This window comes from Nyctibius grandis, chromosome 4, assembly GCF_013368605.1.
Source record: "Nyctibius grandis isolate bNycGra1 chromosome 4, bNycGra1.pri, whole genome shotgun sequence".
Taxonomy (NCBI): Eukaryota; Metazoa; Chordata; class Aves; order Nyctibiiformes; family Nyctibiidae; genus Nyctibius; species Nyctibius grandis.
The window spans coordinates 62,690,740-62,710,722 of NC_090661.1; the positions used below are offsets into that span (position 1 = coordinate 62,690,740).

Sequence of the window (19,983 nt, forward strand, 5' to 3'; positions counted from 1 at the left end):
TCTTCTTTTAAAGTGGAATTGCAGGTTTCTAGCTGTCTTCTGTTAAACATTCTTAATTAATGTTTAAGCTTTTAAAGTTGAACAACTATAAATGCTAGTGAGACTCCAGCACAAGTATATAATTGTCTGCATTCTGATAGTGTAGAAACTTCCATGTTACTAATCACTGAAATTGTTGCAGGAGAACTATATTCTGTCATTTTTCCTTTAAACTCCTTAATTAACATACTTGATTTGTTTGACTTTACTATATTTACCTGTCAGCCATGTCAAAACTTAACATGCATTTATGGCCAGATTGTTTCGTGAACATCCTGTCATTTCTTCTTAACATGTGGAAAACTTGAACTAGTTTTTCCTGTTAAATCTACCTCTTCCTTTCGTTTTGTCCAACTCAGCTTCAAACTCACTTCTGTCCCTCCATTTATAAACTTGATGCCACTTTCATCTTTCGACACAGATACTGGTTCTTTAATCAGCTCTTTGTCAGTAACCACAATAAACTGCTGTGATCGTTGTTTCACTGGTGGTTTGACAATAGCTGTCTCTGGACTAGCTTCTCTGGGTCCTAAGGCTGGTGGGTTTACACTGGTGTTGGTGGTGGGAGGATGTTCATGGAGAGTTGTCTGCTTCTGGAGTCCTTTGCTGGGAGAAATACATGTTGGTTTCTTCTTTCTCTCTTCTTCATTTTTTTCTTATTGTTTCTTGCTTTCTTTCTTCCACTTAGGGTCATATGTATATATGTTTGCAAGCATCCATTTACAGCTTTCTTTTTCTTCATTGGTCTGCAGCTCCAGGTTACTTCCAAATGTACTACGTATGGTGCCATTCATGTATGTTAGATGTTTTCGATTTCTTACCCATAAAACCAATTTTGTCCAGTTCCAGGTCTGAGGGGTTTTTATTTTTAGCTGACCATGACAGAGCTGTTTATAGCATGGAGTCTACAGTGCCAAGCTTCTGCCTCATCTGTTATCCTACATCTGCTTTCTTCTGTGCCGCATCCTGTGTCTCAGCTTCTGAAGGTCTTTGCTACTGTATCAGGCCTCTATATCTCTGCACTGCACTAAATTGCTGTCACAACTAGACCAAGCAAAGCAAAGGTGAAGGCAGGTAAAGAAAAGTTCGAAGAGAGCAGGCCTGACACGCCTTAGGCCTGAGGCCTCACAAACTCAGTACAAAGCTTGTGGCCTGTTACTAGTAATAGCAATACCATATTACAGGGCTATGCAGATACATCAGCTTCATCTTCCCATCAAAAGGATCTTTATTGTCATCCCTACTGAATGCTGTTCTTTGTCTAAGTATCAAGTCTTAGCGGCTTCTTTTGATATATTTACAACAAATACTGTAGTAGGGAAAAATATTTTTCCTTTTTTCTTTTTAAACACAACTTGGAAGTTTAATTTTTCCACAGGTAGATTGGAAAACAAAGTAAAAATACTTTTTATGCTCGGTCACTAAGTTTCAGTTCTGAGAGGTGAACACTGCAGATAATTCCATGAAATTTATGATCTGACATTATCTCAAATTTTAACTAAACCAATATTAATAACCTCCAGTTATCATTTTGTAGAACTACTGTGGGTTATGTATGTTGGGTTTTTTTCCAAGTATTTTGTACATAGTCTTTTATATGATTTGATATCTTGAATTAATTAGTCATAAAATTGCTAAATTGATTCATTAGGCTAATGAGTCTTAAAGACATAAAATGGTGGTGTGCTTCCGAACTGTCTTCAGGACAGTATATGTGGATGTGCCGTGCTTGTTTTACAAGAACTTGTGTGAACTGAGCAGAAATGGAAGTAGAACAACTGAGTATAGACTTGTCTGCTGTAGGCTGTTGTAAAAGCTGAAAGTGAAAAGATGGTCACAGCTCTGCCTGCCTGCCTGGGTAGGTAGCACCTGAGATAGCTAAAGTTGCAGAAGTATTTTAGAAATCAAAAATCCACTATTTAACACAGGGTTGTAGAACTTTCCTCTCAGGAATAAGTTGCCTGGTCTTAGTGATACCTTATACCTCTCTTATTTTCTCCTGTCCAATAAGCAAAATACTATTTTGGCAAAATCTATTTCTTGCTCTGTAAATTAGTGGAAATTAGTGGAAAGATCCATGTATGTACCTTTAAAAGCCTTTGAAGAATTCTTCTCAGGTTAGAGCCCCCAGCAAGGAAATTTGATCCTTTACTTTATAAACTTCAGGGGTTTTAATTTTTTTTTAAATTTCTCCCAAAGAAAATGCGGTTAATTGGTTCTGCGCTTTAAGAACACATTTGTACGGAGGCTTTTACAAGTTTGAGTGAATAATTTTGATGGGTTTACGCTATATTTCATTTTGGAGTTTTCAGATGCATGTTCCTGTAAATACATTAAATGTCTGTTCCCATCTATATTATTTTTCTCACTGTATTAGGTAGGTTTAGAGAATGTTTCCACAAAGGAGACAAGGTTGCTGTACATGACAACTGGAATTCTTCTTCAGAAAGTGGTTTCTGCCAAAAGCCTCGCTGAATTCACGCACATTTTCATTGATGAAGTAAGTTGGTGGAAATTAGTTAAAATTTCATATTAAGAAAACCTTCTTCTCTTTTCACAGAATCACAGAATGTTAGGGATTGGAAGGGACCTCGAGAGATCATCTAGTCCAATCCCCCTGCCGGAGCAGGATTGCCTAGACCATATCACACAGGAACGCGTCCAGGCGGGTTTTGAATGTCTCCAGAGAAGGAGACTCCACAACCTCTCTGGGCAGCCTGTTCCAGTGTTCGATTACCCTCACCGTAAAGAAGTTTTTCCTCATATTTATGTGGAACCTCCTGTGTTACAGCTTGCACCCATTGCCCCTTGTCCTGTCAATTGATGTCACTGAGAAGAGCCTGGCTCCATCCTCATGACACTTGCCCTTTACATATTTAGAAACATTAATGAGGTCACCCCTCAGTCTCCTCTTCTCTAAGCTAAAGAGACCCAGCTCCCTCAGCCTCTCCTCAAAAGGGAGATGTTCCACCCCCTTAATCATCTTCGTGGCTCTGCGCTGGACTCTCTCTAGCAGTTCCCTGTCTCTCTTGAACTGAGGGGCCCAGAACTGGACACAATACTCCAGATGCGGCCTCACCAGGGCAGAGTAGAGGGGGAGGAGAACCTCTCTCGACCTGCTGACCACACCCCTTCTAATACAGCCCAGGATGCCATTGGCCTTCTTGGCCACAAGGGCACACTGCTGACTCATGGTCATCCTGCTGTCCACTAGGACCCCCAGGTCCCTTTCCCCTACGCTGGTCTCCAACAGCTCTGTCCCCAACTTGTACTGGTACATGGGGTTGTTCTTGCCCAGATGCAGGACTCTACACTTGCCCTTGTTATATTTCATTAAATTTCTCCCTGCCCAACTCTCCAGCCTGTCCAGGTCTCTCTGAATGGCTGCGCAGCCTTCCGGTGTGTTAGCCACTCCTCCCAGTTTTGTGTCATCAGCGAACTTGCTGACAGTGCACTCTATTCCCTCATCCAAGTCATTAATGAATATTTTGAATAGTACTGGTCCCAGTACCGACCCCTGAGGGACTCCGCTAGATACAGGCCTCCAACTGGACTCAGTCCCATTGACCAGTACTCTCTGGCTTCTTTCCTTCAGCCAGTTCACAATCCACCTCACTACCCGATCATCCAGACCACACTTCCTCAGTTTAGCTGCGAGGATGCTGTGGGAGACCGTGTCAAACGCTTTACTGAAATCGAGATAGACCACATCCACAGCTTTACCATCATCTGTCCACCGGGTTACATCCTCATAAAAGGCTATCAAGTTGGTTGAGCATGACTTCCCCTTGGTGAAGCCATTTTGTCTCTCTTACCATGCTAGAGAAATACAAAACATCTTTACAAGTAAATGTCTGCATTTTTCTGAGTTGTCGAAGCTAGCACTTCTTGAAATAGGCTTCTCTTGGCAATCCTTTGAGCAACAAAGTTGAGAACTGAGGCTGTGGGGAGGATTTTTGGGAGCACTTAGCTTTTGATATGAGTGCCTTGAAATGTTTTCTAAAATCCACCGTGTGGATTTCAAGAATGTGTCTGGCTAGGCCTGTTAGGAGGAGGCAGCTAGTTTTTACTCACTTGGCTATTACTGCCCTTAGAAAGAGTCTTTATTCTTCAGGGATGTCCTGAAAAATAAAATAGTGCTCTGAAAATTCTCTGTGTTCTGGCTGGATTTATAGTCCACTCGTGGACTCTTTATTACTGCTGTGACTTCACTAAAAAGCTAAAGAAAATATACTTGTAGGTTTTTTGTAATTTGTGTATTTTTACATGTTTTTATGCTTATTTTCTGCAGTAAGCAGTATTTGACTGTTAAGCATTAGTCAGATGTGAAATTGTGCTTTCACAAACCATGAATGTAAATCACATCTAAGATGTAGGACTTAAATCTTGGGATGTAGCGACACAGAAGAGGACTTACCAGTTTGGGTTGGTTTTTGTGTTTTTTTAATGCTGGCTTTCATTTTTATTCTGTTATGGTATTGTAGCTGAGAGTGACTTTGATTCGTGGATATTTGAGGAGCAGGGAGAGACAGTACTTGGTATACCATTAGACTATTACAGTAATAATGAAGGCTGTCACGACTGCCCTTGAAATGGCACGTTGAAAACTTGGAAAAGATTGAGCAAATTGTTACACTTTTGTATTAAGAAACTTTAGGACTTCATTCAAACAGACAAAAGAACCAAAAAAAAATGCAAATCCTGAAGAATTGTACCAGTTGTCTTCATGGGAAAGATTTGAGACCACTCTAATATATTAGCAGAGTCTTGCAAACCTTAACATTTTTAAGCCAAATGTAAGGAGATGCAGATTAGATGCAAGATGCAAAAGTTTAACAGTAGAAGATGCATACATAGAGAAATGTTAGATTGTTCCTTTAGTTTTAAAAATTATTAATTAGATATGAAAATTAATGAGTGAAGTTTTCTGTCCCCTTATGCAGGAGCACAGATTTATGCAGAAATTTTTCAAACCTTGTTTGCTTGGGTTTTGTAATTTGAACTAATGGTATCACCTTGTACCACTTCTTTCAGCAGCTCCTAGTTTTCAAGACTATATGTGTTTTTTGCTTCCCCAGCCAGAATTCTAGTCCTTCCTGTTCCCCATACGGCACTTTTTTCCCCACATCTACGTCACAGATTGTGATCTTGACTCAATAGTAACCATTTTAACAATCACATGTTCTCCACTGCATTCACAGAATCACAGAATGTTAGGGATTGGAAGGGACCTCGAAAGATCATCTAGTCCAATCCCCCCACCGGAGCAGGACTACCTAGACCATGTCACACAGGAACGCATCCAGGCGGGTTTTGAATGTCTCCAGAGAAGGAGACTCCACAACCTCTCTGGGCAGCCTGTTCCAGTGTTCAGTTACCCTCACTGTAAAGAAGTTTTTCCTCATATTTATGTGGAACCTCCTGTTCCAGAGAGTGGTGGTGAGTGGGGCAAAGTCCAACTGGCGGCCAGTCACTAGCAGTGTTCCCCAGGGCTCAGTTCTGGGGCCGGTGCTGTTTCGTATCTTTATAGATGATCTAGACGTAGGGATTGAGTGCACCCTCAGTAAATTTGCAGATGACACCAAACTGGGTGGGAGTGTCGATCTGCTGGAGGGTAGGAAGGCCCTACAGAGAGATCTGGACAGGTTAGATAAATGGGCCGAGACCAACAGCATGAGGTTCAACGAGAACAAGTGCCGGGTCTTACACTTTGGCCACAACAACCCCATGCAGCTCTACAGGCTGGGGGAAGAGTGGTTAGAAAGCGGCCCGGTGGAAAGAGACCTGGGGGTGCTGATCGACAGCCGGCTAAACATGAGCCAGCAGTGTGCCCAGGTGGCCAAGAAGGCCAATGGCATCCTGGCCCCTATCAAGAATAGTGTAGCCAGCCGGTCTAGGGAAGTGATTGTCCCTCTGTACTCGGCACTGGTGAGGCCGCACCTTGAATACTGTGTCCAGTTCTGGGCCCCGCAGTTCAAGAAAGATGTTGAGGTGTTGGAGCGAGTGCAGAGGAGGGCGACCAAGCTAGTGAAGGGTCTGGAGGGTCTGATGTATGAGGAACGGCTGAGGGAGCTGGGGTTGTTTAGCCTGGAGAAGAGGAGGCTCAGAGGTGACCTTATTGCAGTCTACAACTACCTGAAGGGAGGTTGTAGTGAAGTGGGAGTCGGCCTCTTCTCCCGGGCAACTAGCGATAGGACAAGAGGACACAGCCTCAAGCTTCACCAGGGGAGGTTCAGGTTGGACATTAGGAAGAATTTCTTTTCGGAAAGGGTCATTAGACATTGGAATGGTCTGCCCAGGGAGGTGGTGGAGTCACCATCTCTGGATGTGTTTAAGAAAAGACTGGACATGGCACTTAGTGCCATGGTCTAGTTGACAGGGTGGTGTAAGGGCAACGGTTGGACTCAATGATCCCTGAGGTCTCTTCCAACCTGATTGATTCTGTGATTCTTAATTGTAGGTCCAAGCCCTCTTAGTGTACTGCAGGCATTTAGGAACATACCTAAACAAACTTAGGTCTGAAAATCATGACTTCTGATAGCAAGGCCTTGCTGTCAGCCTGAAAACTGCCTTAGCTAAATCATTTTTGTAATGGGGCAGTATTGAATATAAGTATATATTCAAGAGCAACTGATGTCATCTACCTGGACTTGTGCAAAGCATTTGACACTGTCCCGCACGACATCCTTGTCTCTAAATTAGAGAGACATGGACTTGACAGATGGACCACTCGGTGGATAAAGAATTGGCTGGATGGTCGCATTCAAAGACTTACGGTCAACGGCTTGATGTCCAAGTGGACACCATTGACAAGTAGTCTTCCTCAGGGGTTGGTATTGGGACATCTTTGTTGGTGACATGGACAGTGGGATTGAGTGCGCCCTCAGCAAGTTTGCCGATGACACCAAGCTGTGTGGTGTGGTCGACATGCTGGAGGGAAGGGATGCCATCCAGAGGGACCTTGACAGGCTTGAGAGGTGGGCCTGTGCAAACCGCATGAAGTTCACCAAGGCCAAGTGCAAGTGCACGTGGGTCGGGGCAATCCCAAGCACAAATACAGGCTGGGTGGAGAATGGATTGAGAGCAGCTCTGAGGAGAAGGACTTAAAGGTGATGATTGATGAGAAACTCAACATGAGTCGGCAATGTGCACTTGCAGCCCAGAAGGCCAACCGTATCCTGGGCTGCATCAAAAGCACCGTGGCCAGCAGGTCGAGGGAGGTGATTCTGCCCCTTTACTCCACTCTCGTGAGACCCCACCTGCAGTACTGCCTTCAGCTCTGGGGCCCCCAACATAAGAAGGACATGGAGCTGTTGGAATGAGTCCAGAGGAAGGCCATGAAGATGATCAGAGGGCTGGAGCACCTCTCCTATGAAGAGAGGCTGAGAGAGTTGGGGCTGTTCAGCCTGGAGAAGAGAAGGCTCCAGGGAGACCTTATAGCATCCTTCCAGTACCTGAAGGGGGCCTACAGGAAAGCGGCAGAGGGACTTTTTACAAGGGCATGTAGTGATGGGACAAAGGGGAATGGTTTTAAACTGAAAGAGGGGAGATTTAGATTAGAGATTAGGAAGAAATTCTTTACTGTGAGGGTGGTGAGACACTGGAACAGGTTGCCCAGAGAAGCTGTGGCTGCCCCCTCCCTGGCAGTGTTCAAGGCCAGATTGGATGGGGCTTTTAGCAACCCAGTCTAGTGGAAAGGTGTCCCTGCCTGTGGCAGGGGGGTTGGAACTATATGATCTTTAAGGTCCCTTCCAACCCAAACCATTTTATGATTCTGTGATATCTTTATATTATGTTAGAATATGCTGATTGCCTTACAAGGGATGAATGTTGACCTTTGAAGGTTGCGCTCCAGAAAAAGCTGCTGCACTTAATATATTTAAACTGTAACTCAAGAAAGGGATAGGAACATCTTTGATAATGTTGAGAAGAAGTGTTTGTTGAACTACAAGGAGCAGTCAGAAAGGTCAGGTGCTAGGATATATAAAGAATTGTGTGGAAAATAATGTTTTAGAAGGCAGTTGTGTTATTTTGATCATAGCTAGAACCCATTGGGAACAGGGTTGTCTATTCAATTTGCTTAGCTTTTAGACAAGCCCACGTAGTCGCTGCTTGGATCATTACCAGTACAACTGACTTACGCAACTTCAGTATCACTTCAGCTGTTATTGTCAGCTCTAATAGAACTAATGGCTAGAACTCACAATTGGTTTTCTAGTCATTATTCTACAATTTTCATGACTTAGTAGTGGCATATGATTTTCATGAAGGGTGATGTAGTCATCTGAACAGCTATGTTGGGATTTTAAAATGTGATTAAAATGCATAGTCTTAAAAGGTGTGTTTTCTTCGATGAAAATGTATTGTTGTTCCAAGTTACAAAAATAAAACATGAAATTGAGTAGCAAAGGAAAGGATTGTCAAAAAGAAGAGCATGAATTGATGAAAATTAAATTGTGGATAACGTCTTCCAGGTGCACGAGCGTACAGAAGAAATGGATTTCTTGCTCTTGCTGGTCCGTAAACTGTTGCGTACAAATTCACAGTCTGTAAAGGTAGGTTCAAAGTATGTTCTGCTACTTTTTCTTGCAAGAATAAATTTTTACGTGTTTCTGATCTACAAAGGGCATGTTTTAAAGAACTTACCATAAATGTGTCAGGTTTTTTTACTAAAATATTATTTGGTTTGCCACTCTTCATAAGCAAGCAAGCTAAAGGGCATTCTTTTCCTGCCTGCTATAATGTGTTCTGAGAGACTTTTTTTACTTCATGTTAAAATGCATTAGTTTCTAAAGTCTGCTTAAGGCTAAAAAATGCAAGATGGATATTTGACTAGAGTTACGTATTGGGTATCGAGGGCAGTGCTTATCCTTGGTTAAATATGGTAGCATTAACTCTTGGAAGTACTGAGCTTTCTTTTTAAATGGGACAACATATTTGGAAAAATAGCAAAAAAAACCAGAAATGCTGTATTGTAATTTCTAGGCATAACTGGTAGTATAACATGGATGAGATTTTTCTCTGCATGTTAGGAAACTGTGCTTTGTACTAAAGCAGAGTTTGCAGACATGTGGCATGACATATTTAGTCTTTGTGGTCTCAAAGTAATGAACTCTTGAATTGTATGAAATTAAATACAAGTTATAGTTAGGCTAACTCAGTCTATTTCTGTGCAGCTGTTTGGGACCGCAGAAATTTTGCAAGACTGTACGTGTCCCTTAAGCGCTTCAGTTAATTGTTCAGTTTTCTGGCAGATGGCTGGTGCAGATTATTGCTTTTAGATCACAGGGCAGACACTTGATTGGCTGTTCTAAGGTTGATCTTGCTGAGATGGGGTGGTTTCAAGAAAACCTACAACTGTAAGAATGGCTCTATTGGGTCAGACCAAACAGTGCAATTTCCAGTGGTGACTAGTAACAGCTGCTTAGGTAGAAAAGTAAGAACACAATAAATATAGTTGTATTTCCATGTTCTAGCAAATTGCCATTCAGGGGCATCTAGAGTTAGAAGTTGTTACTGTGCCTGTTTTTGTTATCATCTGGTGGGGCTTTAGACATATTCACGCTGCATGAGTGGTTTTGGACTGCTTGATCTTGAAGAACTGTCTGCTTCGATTACCCTCTGTTCCCATGTGTTCCTCTGCCATGTTGGTGATACACGCTTGTTGAATGTCTGCTTTGGGAGTAGATCAATCTCTTGGTTTAGTTATGTGATTCTTCTGGCACTCTGCTAGGAACCTATGGTTTTCCTTCCAGTTTGGAAGCATTCCATGCAGATTACAGAGTGCAAATTACAAAGATTGTCTAGAAGAAGAGGTAATTTAATATTCCTTGCCTGTAACTGCAGTTAGGATAATTTAGATTGGATTTTGTTGCAATAGCCTTCACACAAGGTTACATTTAGGCTATTTTCCTAGCATAGGTGAGCCACTACCTGTTGAGCCAGGAGGCAGTTCATGCTGTAGTGGGACAGGTTTCATAAAATATTTGCAGAATTATGTCTTTTCAGATTTCTCCTCCTTTCAGGATCATGTTAAATGACTTCGTGATTTAGTCTGTCCTCTCCATGTATTCCTTGTGCCTTTACATGTGCTTTGGAGCTGAGGATAGTGGTACAATGCCCACTTCGTTAGCTTGCCTGTCTGCCACTTCATAAGGGGGATGCTCTTGTATTTCATTGCATTTTTGTTTTGAGTGTTGCTGTCTTTATTTCCTTCTATTTTTGAATTCATGCAAGGTGTCAGGAAGGCAAAAGAGGGATGACCATGTCCCAGTTTACGAGTACTGCTTAGAGTGGATCAGGAGACCTGAAGATAAAGAAGCTGAACACCACACAGTTCGTTATAACTCCTTGGCTCTTCATCCTTTTTCAGGTTGAAGCTGTCTGGTTTACTTGAGCTGGCAGCGCTTGAGCAGTGGGAGCACATTCCAAATTCAGTGGTTAGAGTGTAAATAGCCATAGCCGCTAAGCTAGTTCATCCTTCTCACTTCCCCCATTCTTCACATATCATGCTGTTAGCCAGGGAGAAAGCAACGAAGCTGTAAATTCTGAATTTCATAATAATTGAAAGAAAAGGTGTTACCAGGTAGCAAATGTGATTTCTGTTCTTCTGTTTATGTGAATACGGGTTAAGAATCTTGGCAGAGTCAGCAAATAGAGCAAGGACCTTAGTGTGATCCTTGAGAGTTTTAAGTTGCATAAATTAATTGAAACTGAGAGAAAACTTATTCAGCATATTTCAAAATCATTATAGTAATGTTTTTAAGGGTGGGTTATAATTACAGTTACTGGTCTTACTGGAATAAGACTGTCTTTTGATGAAGTTAAAGACACTGATATCTAATCTTACTGTTTAGTAAAACAGGAGCTGAAAGTACTTAGCATACACTTTTTTCTTTTGAGGACCATGTAGAGATCATAAGCTTAAGGAAGAGCACTATATGTTTTTAGGTTGAACTTTTACCACGGGGAAAAAGGTTTTCACGTTGTCTACCCTAGGCATCTAGCCTGAGCCGTTCTCTTACAGGTGCTTACCTTTCTCCACATGCTGCCTAGGGAATCTTAAGCATTTAGCTTTGATTGTCTTAAACCTGCCCAGGATAGATACTGTAGTAACCAAAATTAGACCATTTTAGCATAAAGAATAAGTGGAGATTCCAGCATAGCATGGCATTTTGTGTTAAAATTAATGTTTTACGTTTGCTGTGCAATTTTTTAACAGGTAATATTGATGTCTGCTTCCATCAGCTGTGAAGAATTTGCTGATTACTTTGCACTTCCGGTTCATAATGGTCTGAATCCAGCCTGTATATTTAAGGTGGAAGGCAAACCTTATGCAATTGAAGAATATTATCTTGATGATTTGAACCACACTGTTCATTTCAAGGTATTGTAAATATAACTTTATTTCTTTGGACATAGTAAGAAAGAAATTGGAATAGTCATTTGAAAGCTGTGTAATAAAATTACAAATAACCAATTTTACATTACAGTTCTAGATAAGAATTAATATATGATGATAAAACAGGAGTGTTCTTACCAGCAGCCTAGTTTTTCTTTCATGTAACAGAAATGGAATGTAAAGGCCTGGGAATATTAAGTAGTATGTCCCATTTTGTTCGGTAGTTTGCATCCAAGATGAATAATGTAAAAGTCTGTGAGGAAAGTAACGTACGAGGTTTTATAGATCTCTTTGAATACAGCTGACAAACTCAGGGAGTATTTCCTGGGTTGGGTCATGTTGCTCTTATGTATCAAAGGCAGAGCTGTGAAATGAAGAGAGTCATCAGAAAAGAAGCATTTATGATTAGAAGTTTTATGTTACAAAGTTGGCTTCTGTATCAGCTGAGGCTCACATGCTTCCTGTTTTTTCCTTTTTTTTTTTAATAGTCCAAGAGCTGTTATGCAGTAGTTTTGAACATACTTCTGTTATAGCTGTGTAGGCCACCATGGCAAATACGTAATTTTGAGTAATGAAATTATGTTAGAATAATAGATAGTCACCAAGTCCCTGGTGGCCACTTAACAGCCTATATGGCTGCACTGGAGAATTGCTGCTCTAATGCCTAAGGAGGGAAGTAATGGCTGAAGATTCATTTGCTGTGTCAATCTTTAGCTTATAAACTGCACAGTAGATTTGTTTGTAGAGCTCCTGATATGCTATTGTTTAGCATGTATCTGCATAGACAACAAATAATGAAGGAATAAATGTAAGTTTGAATTAATCTTGTATCTGTGGTTTTATAATATGAGTTTGTTTTACAGTTGAAAAACAGCTGTGTAGGAATTTATTTGAGTGTCTGAACTCTTTCAGTATTATGGTCCAAGGCAAAATAAACAGGTTAAAGCAAAGTAGAACAAATGCACTTAGGCTTTAATAGTGACGACCACTCTAAAAATAACTGGGGTGTGGGAGTTATTATTGGTAGTTTTGATGATTCAGAACACGGTTATAAGGTTAATAAAATGAAGAAAACAGGGGATGCACTTTAAAAGTAACAGTATGTGAACATACTGTTATTTAGCTTTCATCCCTCAATTCTGCAGAAACTAAACTGGAGAAACAAAACAAACAGGTAATTTATGGGGAACCCAGAAGAAAATAATTGCTTATGCTGTACACAGCACTGGCATTGGTTATGTCTCGACACAGACAAGCTAAAATAAAGGGCTGTCAACTGTTGAAGTTTTAATGCAGCCAAAAAAATAAACTAAATGTATATAGCAGTTGGCCGTCAGTTTTTATACATTAGTATGGCAGTTCTGATAGATAATATGGAGGAGGTTATGTCATATGATTTTTGTAAAATATTTTTGATGGTAGGTAACAACAAAAAGATAACCAACGCATTCAGTAAGAAGTCTACTTCAGTCAAGTTGCATTTGTCATAGGTGCACTTTGAGCTGAATGTCAGCTGCCACACCTTTGTTCAAAGATCGTGAACAAAAGGAACTGCTTTCAGTGCTTATGCATTTTTGTATTTTTTATTTTCTCTGTATATCTGAGCATTTAGCTTTGATTTTTTTTTAAAAAAATTTTTCATCTGTTTCTTTATGTTGTGTTGTCCTAGCTGTAGCCATTCTGTTGTGCAGTAGGAGGATATGAGTATGATTGTCCAAGAAGTTATTTGTACCTTAGGGCAACAATAGAAGCATGTAATTGCTTTTGATTTTCTTCTTTTTTTTTTAATAAGTATGAAAAAAAAGAAGAAATTCAATTAGAAAGCACTGATGTTTGATCTCGCATCTTGTTTCTTATGGTGCTTTGTGTGGAGATTTTCTCTGAATAGTAGTTTTATTTTAAAAAATCCTAAAAACATGGAAGGTCTAAGAAGATTTCTCTAACATCCTAATAAAAGTGAAAGCAGAGCCTGCATGTTAAGGCAGTTAATGAGTTAACGCTGCCATATGGAAGCAGGGGCACATCTCTCTTCATGCTAAAATCAAAATCAGTGAGATAACTGCCTGCGGTACAGGCTTCAGGCTTTAGTTCTTAATAATTTATTTTTGCCTATAAACGCCTCTAAAATTAACATAATACAGAAGGTAAAAAACAGTGTTTGCTTTGTACATAAACAGAATTTTTCCAAGTTTCCTTTTGATTTTAAAATCAGTAACTATAAAATGAGTTTACATAAATCATAACTCATCGCTTAAAGCATCTTGAGTGAAAGCAGTTTAGTCCTTTGTAACTGTCTGGTTTGCTGTGAGGTGTGAACCTTTGTCCCTTCTTAAAAAATCTTAAAATAATTGGATGTTATTGTATAAATGTAGAATTCTTTTATGAATCATGCAGAGCTCCTGGCTTTCATATGTCACACATTTCTGTAGGTGATAATGTTTTAAAACTATGCTTGAAAATAAACATTTTCTTTGAGCAGTTCTCACTAGAATAATTTAGGAATTCACTGATACTGGTTATGATTTGGAAATAAATAGAAATGCCAGTCATTATTTTTTCTTCTGTGTGCCTGTTTGCAGTAAACCCTTTGCTATGGCTAGGTAGACATCTAGCTGAATCGAAGATAAAGCTTTCCACTTGAATTGTTTAATTTGCAAGAAAGAATAAAAATAAGAGGGAAGGAAGGGAAAACACTCTTCAGTGTAGCACTGGCTTACCCTTGCCCAGATATTGGGCTATTTATAGGTGCTACTGTTTGAGTATAGGTTTATAGAAAGTAGTTTCTTTTTCTTTTGGCATAATGGCCTTTGTAAGCGCATTGTTCTGGACATTTAACTGAATCATTATTTTGTCTTATCAGCACCCTCTAAGCCCCAAGGAATCACTGAAACACAGGTTTGATGAAAAATGCGTGAAGACTCTTTATAGGCAAATTTAAAGCTAGCTGTGAAAATGCTTACCTATTGCTATAGTATAGTACTGGAGATATCAAATACAAATAATAGTTAATTCTGTGAGCAGATTTTAAATGTAAGGAAGGAGGGGGTCAAGATATTAGTCTTTGGCAGTAAATCTGTGAAATCCCGTGTCTCTACTTCTTACCTAAGGCAAAAGAGTGTCCCATTTTTGGTTTGCAAGTGTAAAAACTCCTTTATATCCCTGGAACCGAAATCAAAGTCCAGATGAAAGGTAGTGAACTGCTGTTAAAAGCTATTGCGATTATGTTGTATTATTTCAGTCAGCTCTGACTGGGCTTTTGGATTTGCTGTTTGTCACATCGTTGCCTTTTATTAGGAGTGATGTGTCAGCCTTGTCATGTTGAAGAACACTAAAGGTACAATCGGTAACAAAATTGAAAAGACAAATTTGACAGTTATTTAAGCAGAAATAATCTAAAACCAAAGATCGTATGTTCGAGCAGCCCAGAAAAGATAAATGCCTTAGATTATCACATATATTGGGGAAAAAAAAAATTACTACTACTCAAAACTACTAGAATGTTGTCTGTGGTTTCTCATGGACTAATAAAGATTCATTGCAAAAACATTACTATAGTGGGTGTAAAATGCAGTTAAGAAGCTCTGGGACGGACAGAGTTGTACACCTGAAAAGTCTACCTGGCTGGTTGATTCAGGGGGGTCAGAGAAGTGGAAAGAACATTGTCAGGTTCTTACAGATGGCTCTTTTTGATCCTCCAATCCATCCTCTACCAGAAGAAAGTAGGATAATTTTCTCAGGGTTTTCAGAAAGGGGTCTTTCTGCAGACACCAATGCAACTAGGGTTGACATGATGTAGTGCGACAGGTTGGCTGTTCTGGTCTGGATTGGAAACCCAAGGACTGAGGTTGCAGTAGCAACAGCTGATCTAAATCAGTGTTGCCAAATTGGTGCTTTTATGATTCTGTCATGAGCTCCTTCAGAAAAGGAAACTGGTAGAAGAATAACTAACTTCATTTTAATAGTTTAGATAGTTCAGTTTTCTGCAGTTTTAGCTCTCTGAAACATCTCTACTATGTCAAATGTGTACAGTTGCAGGCAAGATTTTGGATTGGGTTAAAACTGTCTTGGCACTGAACCTTGGACTTGGATATGCAGTCCCAGTGCTGGAGCTGGGAAAGAAGCAAATGAAAGGACACTTCTGCTTCCTCTACCTTTTCTCCCAAGAACACCTTGGGAGACTGTTGACAGATAAGAGCCAAAACTGTTGGGATTTTTGTTTGGTTTGGCTGGGTACTTTTTAGATTAGAATAACTTCTCCTTCCAACATTCTTACTTACTCTTGGATAGGTTTATAGGTAGCAGTAAACACCTCTTTCTGGCTTTGTTAGGTAAGGTAAGTCTTTACTGTTCTCCTTTTACAAGACTGACTCTTCATTCTTCTGGTCATTGAAGTAGTCATATCTTGCTTCTGTTCAAGTTTTGGCTTATCCCCTTAAAACCTGTTAAGAATTGCAGATGTATTGTCAGTCCCCATCAGTTTCCCCAGCATCACAACCTTGAGTACCTGTTGGCTTCAAGGGTTCTTTTACTTCAGAGACTGGCAAGTATGCTGGCTGAAAGCTTTGACAAGAAAAACGAACTCCAAAGGCATCATATGAGCGAGGGAAGTGCAGTTTGACTTAAGGATTTCTAATCCTGTGGAGGACAGATTACACTGTAATACAATTCTAGAAAAGTTAGAGATAGCGGTTAGTCGAGTAAAGAGTTTCCACTAGAATGAGGAGAAACCCTGAGAATGAAAGGTGAGCAATGATCAAAAGCTGTTTTCCCTGCAAGGAAGAGATGTATAATACTATAGACCATTCCCAGAGTATTTCTAGCTCATTAAGCACTTTTTAAAACTGAAACATGATTAAGTTATAGTCTTTGCTCTGAAGACTTGTTGGTTTGTGTTCTTAAATATTGAAGTCCTGAGTTTGTGACAGGATGCTAGAAAACAGTGTAGATACAACTCATCACGCTTACATTGTGTACGACAGAACCATAGTTCTTTGACAGGGTATGACCTAAAACACAAGATCCATTAAATGCAAAGATAATTAAAATGAGAAAGAGATACATGATTTATTTAGCAATCAGGTAGAGTCTTGTGTTATAGCACCTGTGAGAAGGATTGTGCCTGCCTTGTACAAATTTATCTCCTTCTTGTCATCGTGTTCCTAAGGGTAGTGGTTGGTCTCGTGCTTAACACTTCTGGATAAGGAGTATGTACTGCAAACATTAGGGAAGGGAGTGTGGGCTAGTGCTTATCTTAAGTAGGTAAATATCAGAAGTATTTCTTTAGCATTAGAATGGTAGGATGCAGTCTACAACTACCTGAAGGGAGGTTGTAGTGAAGTGGGAGTTGGCCTCTTCTCCCGGGCAACTAGCGATAGGACAAGAGGACACAGCCTCAAGCTTCGCCAGGGGAGGTTCAGGTTGGACATTAGGAAGAACTTCTTTTCGGAAAGGGTTATTAGACATTGGAATGGTCTGCCCAGGGAGGTGGTGGAGTCACCATCTCTGGATGTGTTTAAGAAAAGACTGGACATGGCACTTAGTGCCATGGTCTAGTTGACAGGGTGGTGTAAGGGCAACGGTTGGACTCGATGATCCCAGAGGTCTCTTCCAACCTGGTTGATTCTGTGATTCTATGCTTGAAGGAAAATGTCTATTTAGAAGGTGATGGATGCTCCAGATTGAGTTACTTCTTTGTACAGCTTCTGTGCTGGATCAGTTTTAATCAAAAAGCACTTGACAAATTGATACACGTACATGATCTACAGTCTTTTAGCCTGTTATACTGTGTTAACCTCAATACTTCCTTCTCCACACAGCTTCCTTCTCAAAGAATTGAGGAACCAGTGATAGTGAGGGAAATGTATGAAGTAGCAGTGTCTTTGATTCAGTCATTTGATGAGTTGGAGATGAAGAACAATAGGTAAGATACAGTTCAATATCTGGAATCAGTGGTTCTTTGGGGAAATGAGACACTAATTAAGGAAAAGCAGCAACCCATGTATTATAGTTATTAGTGGTAACTTAATTTTCTATGCATTTCTCCTTTTATTTGATATATTTGTGTGATTTCTACTCAGATTAGTCATACTAAGGCTGCCTGTAGGTCTTTCTGAATGCCCTATGTTCTTGAAATACACTTCATGCCCTGGAGTGTAAGTGACCAGTCAAGCCAGCCATGTCATACGGAAACTAGATTCTCTGCTGCAGACCAGAGCTGAATATTATTTGTATGAAGACTAAAACCAGAAATACTGTTTTGTATTGTGAACTAAAACATACATTAACCCATGAAAAAAGAATACAAACTAGGCATTAATATTCACTGGCTGTTTAACTAATACCTTACTGTCTTTTGAAATAAGTAAATATTGTGTTACTCTCTGCATTTTGTAAATTGATGTTTAGCATCTGAAAATGTAGTAAAGTTGCTTCTACAACTTTGGTCTAACACTGAGTACGTATTTACTTTAGGAATGGTTTTTCTTCCCATATATTCTAAGCATTTATAAATGTATGCTGAAGAAATAATTCTGTTTTGTAAGATTAATTTTTTTCAAACTTACTATCATGTAAACTTTGAAATTTTAAGAAAGCATTACTTAAGCTCACCTGGGCACTTACCAAGTGAACCAATGAAGAAGTATTGGTGGAGGTACATAAATACAATAAATTTGGCACTAACTTTTTTATAATATGTAGTGACTTCTGAGCTTTTTTCTTGATTATTTCTTTTGATGTTTTCAACAATGCTGTTTTACTGTAGTTTAGAATAGCCAAATTAAACTACCTTTTACTAATAAGCTACCTTTTATAAGCAACCATGAAGGCATTAGCATTTCAGCTTTCAAATACCAAAAGTGCTATTACGAACACCCATTGTTATGAACTTTCCATTGAAAATTATGCTTTCCATTCATTATATAGTTTGAGAGTAGAGACTTGCAAGATGAATGAAAAAAATCTGTATCAGGAACAATTACTACCAAAAATATGAGTTCTCTATTATGTTAAAGGAATTTTAACTTCTTGACTCGTAACACATAAACTTAGAGGGAGACATCTTCAATTAATGTCATGACCTGTAGTTCTTGATAATGGTTAGTTTTCTTACATGCTAGGCTTCTATTAAAGGTGTCTAGTGATATTTTTAGAACACAAGAGTATTACATGTACTTTAGAAATTACTGAATAAGTTTGCATAGAGTTCTGCAGTAGTATATCTTTTTGTTTTAAGATCTTTGGTAACCTAATTTTGATTAATTAAATTGGTAAATAATAATATTTCTGTTTTAATGTAATTTTGAAGACAAAACTAAACCTAATGATCTAGTTCCAATTTTTATATACTGTGTTCTTCAGAAAGCATAGTTGTGAAGGGTTTTGAGTTCCATTTCTTCAGGAAGTTTAAATAATACCCGTTACAAAAAATGTGCAGTTCTGCTTGTTCTTTCAAAATAAAATATCTTGCGGTAATAAAGTAGACTGACGTTGTAAAACTAATGAAACTGCATATTCTTGTTAGGGAGAAAAAAAACTTGAGTGTTACATCAGAACGTGGAAGTGTGCTAGTATTTTTACCAGGTGAGTATACGTCTTAATAATTTTCTTTTTGCTTATTTGTCATCTAACAAGCTTTCTTCTGATGCTTCTTCCAAGGATTTACTAAACACAGATTTAAGTGGGGTTTGTTGACCTATTTGGGTATTTTTCTTGCAGACCTGTTTAAATGTAGCAATAACTGGTAGCGCAGTGAATCAAAAATTAAGACTTTGTATGTTTTAGAAACGAAGTTACAGTAATAAAATTAGTTCTCCAGTCAAACCAAGAAATTCAGTCGCTCAGTTTTTTAGGTTAGTTATTAAATACTGTATGAAGTTCCTAGGATTCTTTTAGAGACGTTTTCTTATCTGCATATAGTGTAGTCTCTTCCCTGGATTTTATTTAGATTCTTGTAGTAAAAGTTAAAATTCACTTTTTTCTTTCCATGTACATTGGTTGGTGTAGTAGGAACACTGAAAAGCCCAGAGGGCGACATAGTATATGATGATCAGAGAACTGGTTATATATAGTTTTAGTCATCTTTGAACAGTAAACCTAGGTTATCTTACACTGCCTCTCAAATCTAGCTAAAGAGTTCCAAGAATGACTACCAAAACAAAAAGTATGCAATAATTTTTGTGTAACTAGGCTGCAGCCTAGGTTTCCCGAGCATCACAAACCTATTAACCTGGTCCTTTTACATGTTCTTTTACTTCATGGACATGAAAGCTTGCTAGTTGAAAACTTTGAAAAGACTTGGGCACGTTCTAGTGGAGAGTCACCTCGGAGTCAGGAGCAGTGTATCCTTGGGCACAGTGAGGTCTGTCTCTGCCAGGGCTTTCTAACTCTCTGTAAAATCTTTATGAATGTCATTTCCCTGCTGTGTTGAGCTTAGCGGTAGACATGCTAGCGCTAGGGCTGGACACGTAGCACACCAGCACAAAAATACGCTGTGCTTGCAGAGTAGCTTTCAGTGGAGGGTGCTCCTGCCAGCTAAAAGGCAT

The 19,983-nt window shown here is 39.4% G+C and overlaps 1 protein-coding gene across 2 annotated transcripts in view; it reads left to right on the top strand.

Annotated features, from left to right (window-relative positions):
• The window catches only part of TDRD9 (tudor domain containing 9), an 87,449-nt gene that overhangs the window by 28,325 nt on the left and 39,141 nt on the right, over nucleotides 1-19,983 (top strand). Inside the window, exons 5-9 of one of the 2 annotated variants that reach the window (XM_068399234.1) lie at nucleotides 2,417-2,539; nucleotides 8,514-8,594; nucleotides 11,261-11,425; nucleotides 17,257-17,360; nucleotides 18,963-19,021. In XM_068399234.1, coding sequence (XP_068255335.1) covers nucleotides 2,417-2,539; nucleotides 8,514-8,594; nucleotides 11,261-11,425; nucleotides 17,257-17,360; nucleotides 18,963-19,021 — 532 coding nt within the window. The remainder of the gene's footprint in view (nucleotides 1-2,416; nucleotides 2,540-8,513; nucleotides 8,595-11,260; nucleotides 11,426-17,256; nucleotides 17,361-18,962; nucleotides 19,022-19,983) is intronic. The other variant, XM_068399232.1, reaches the window with a different exon arrangement.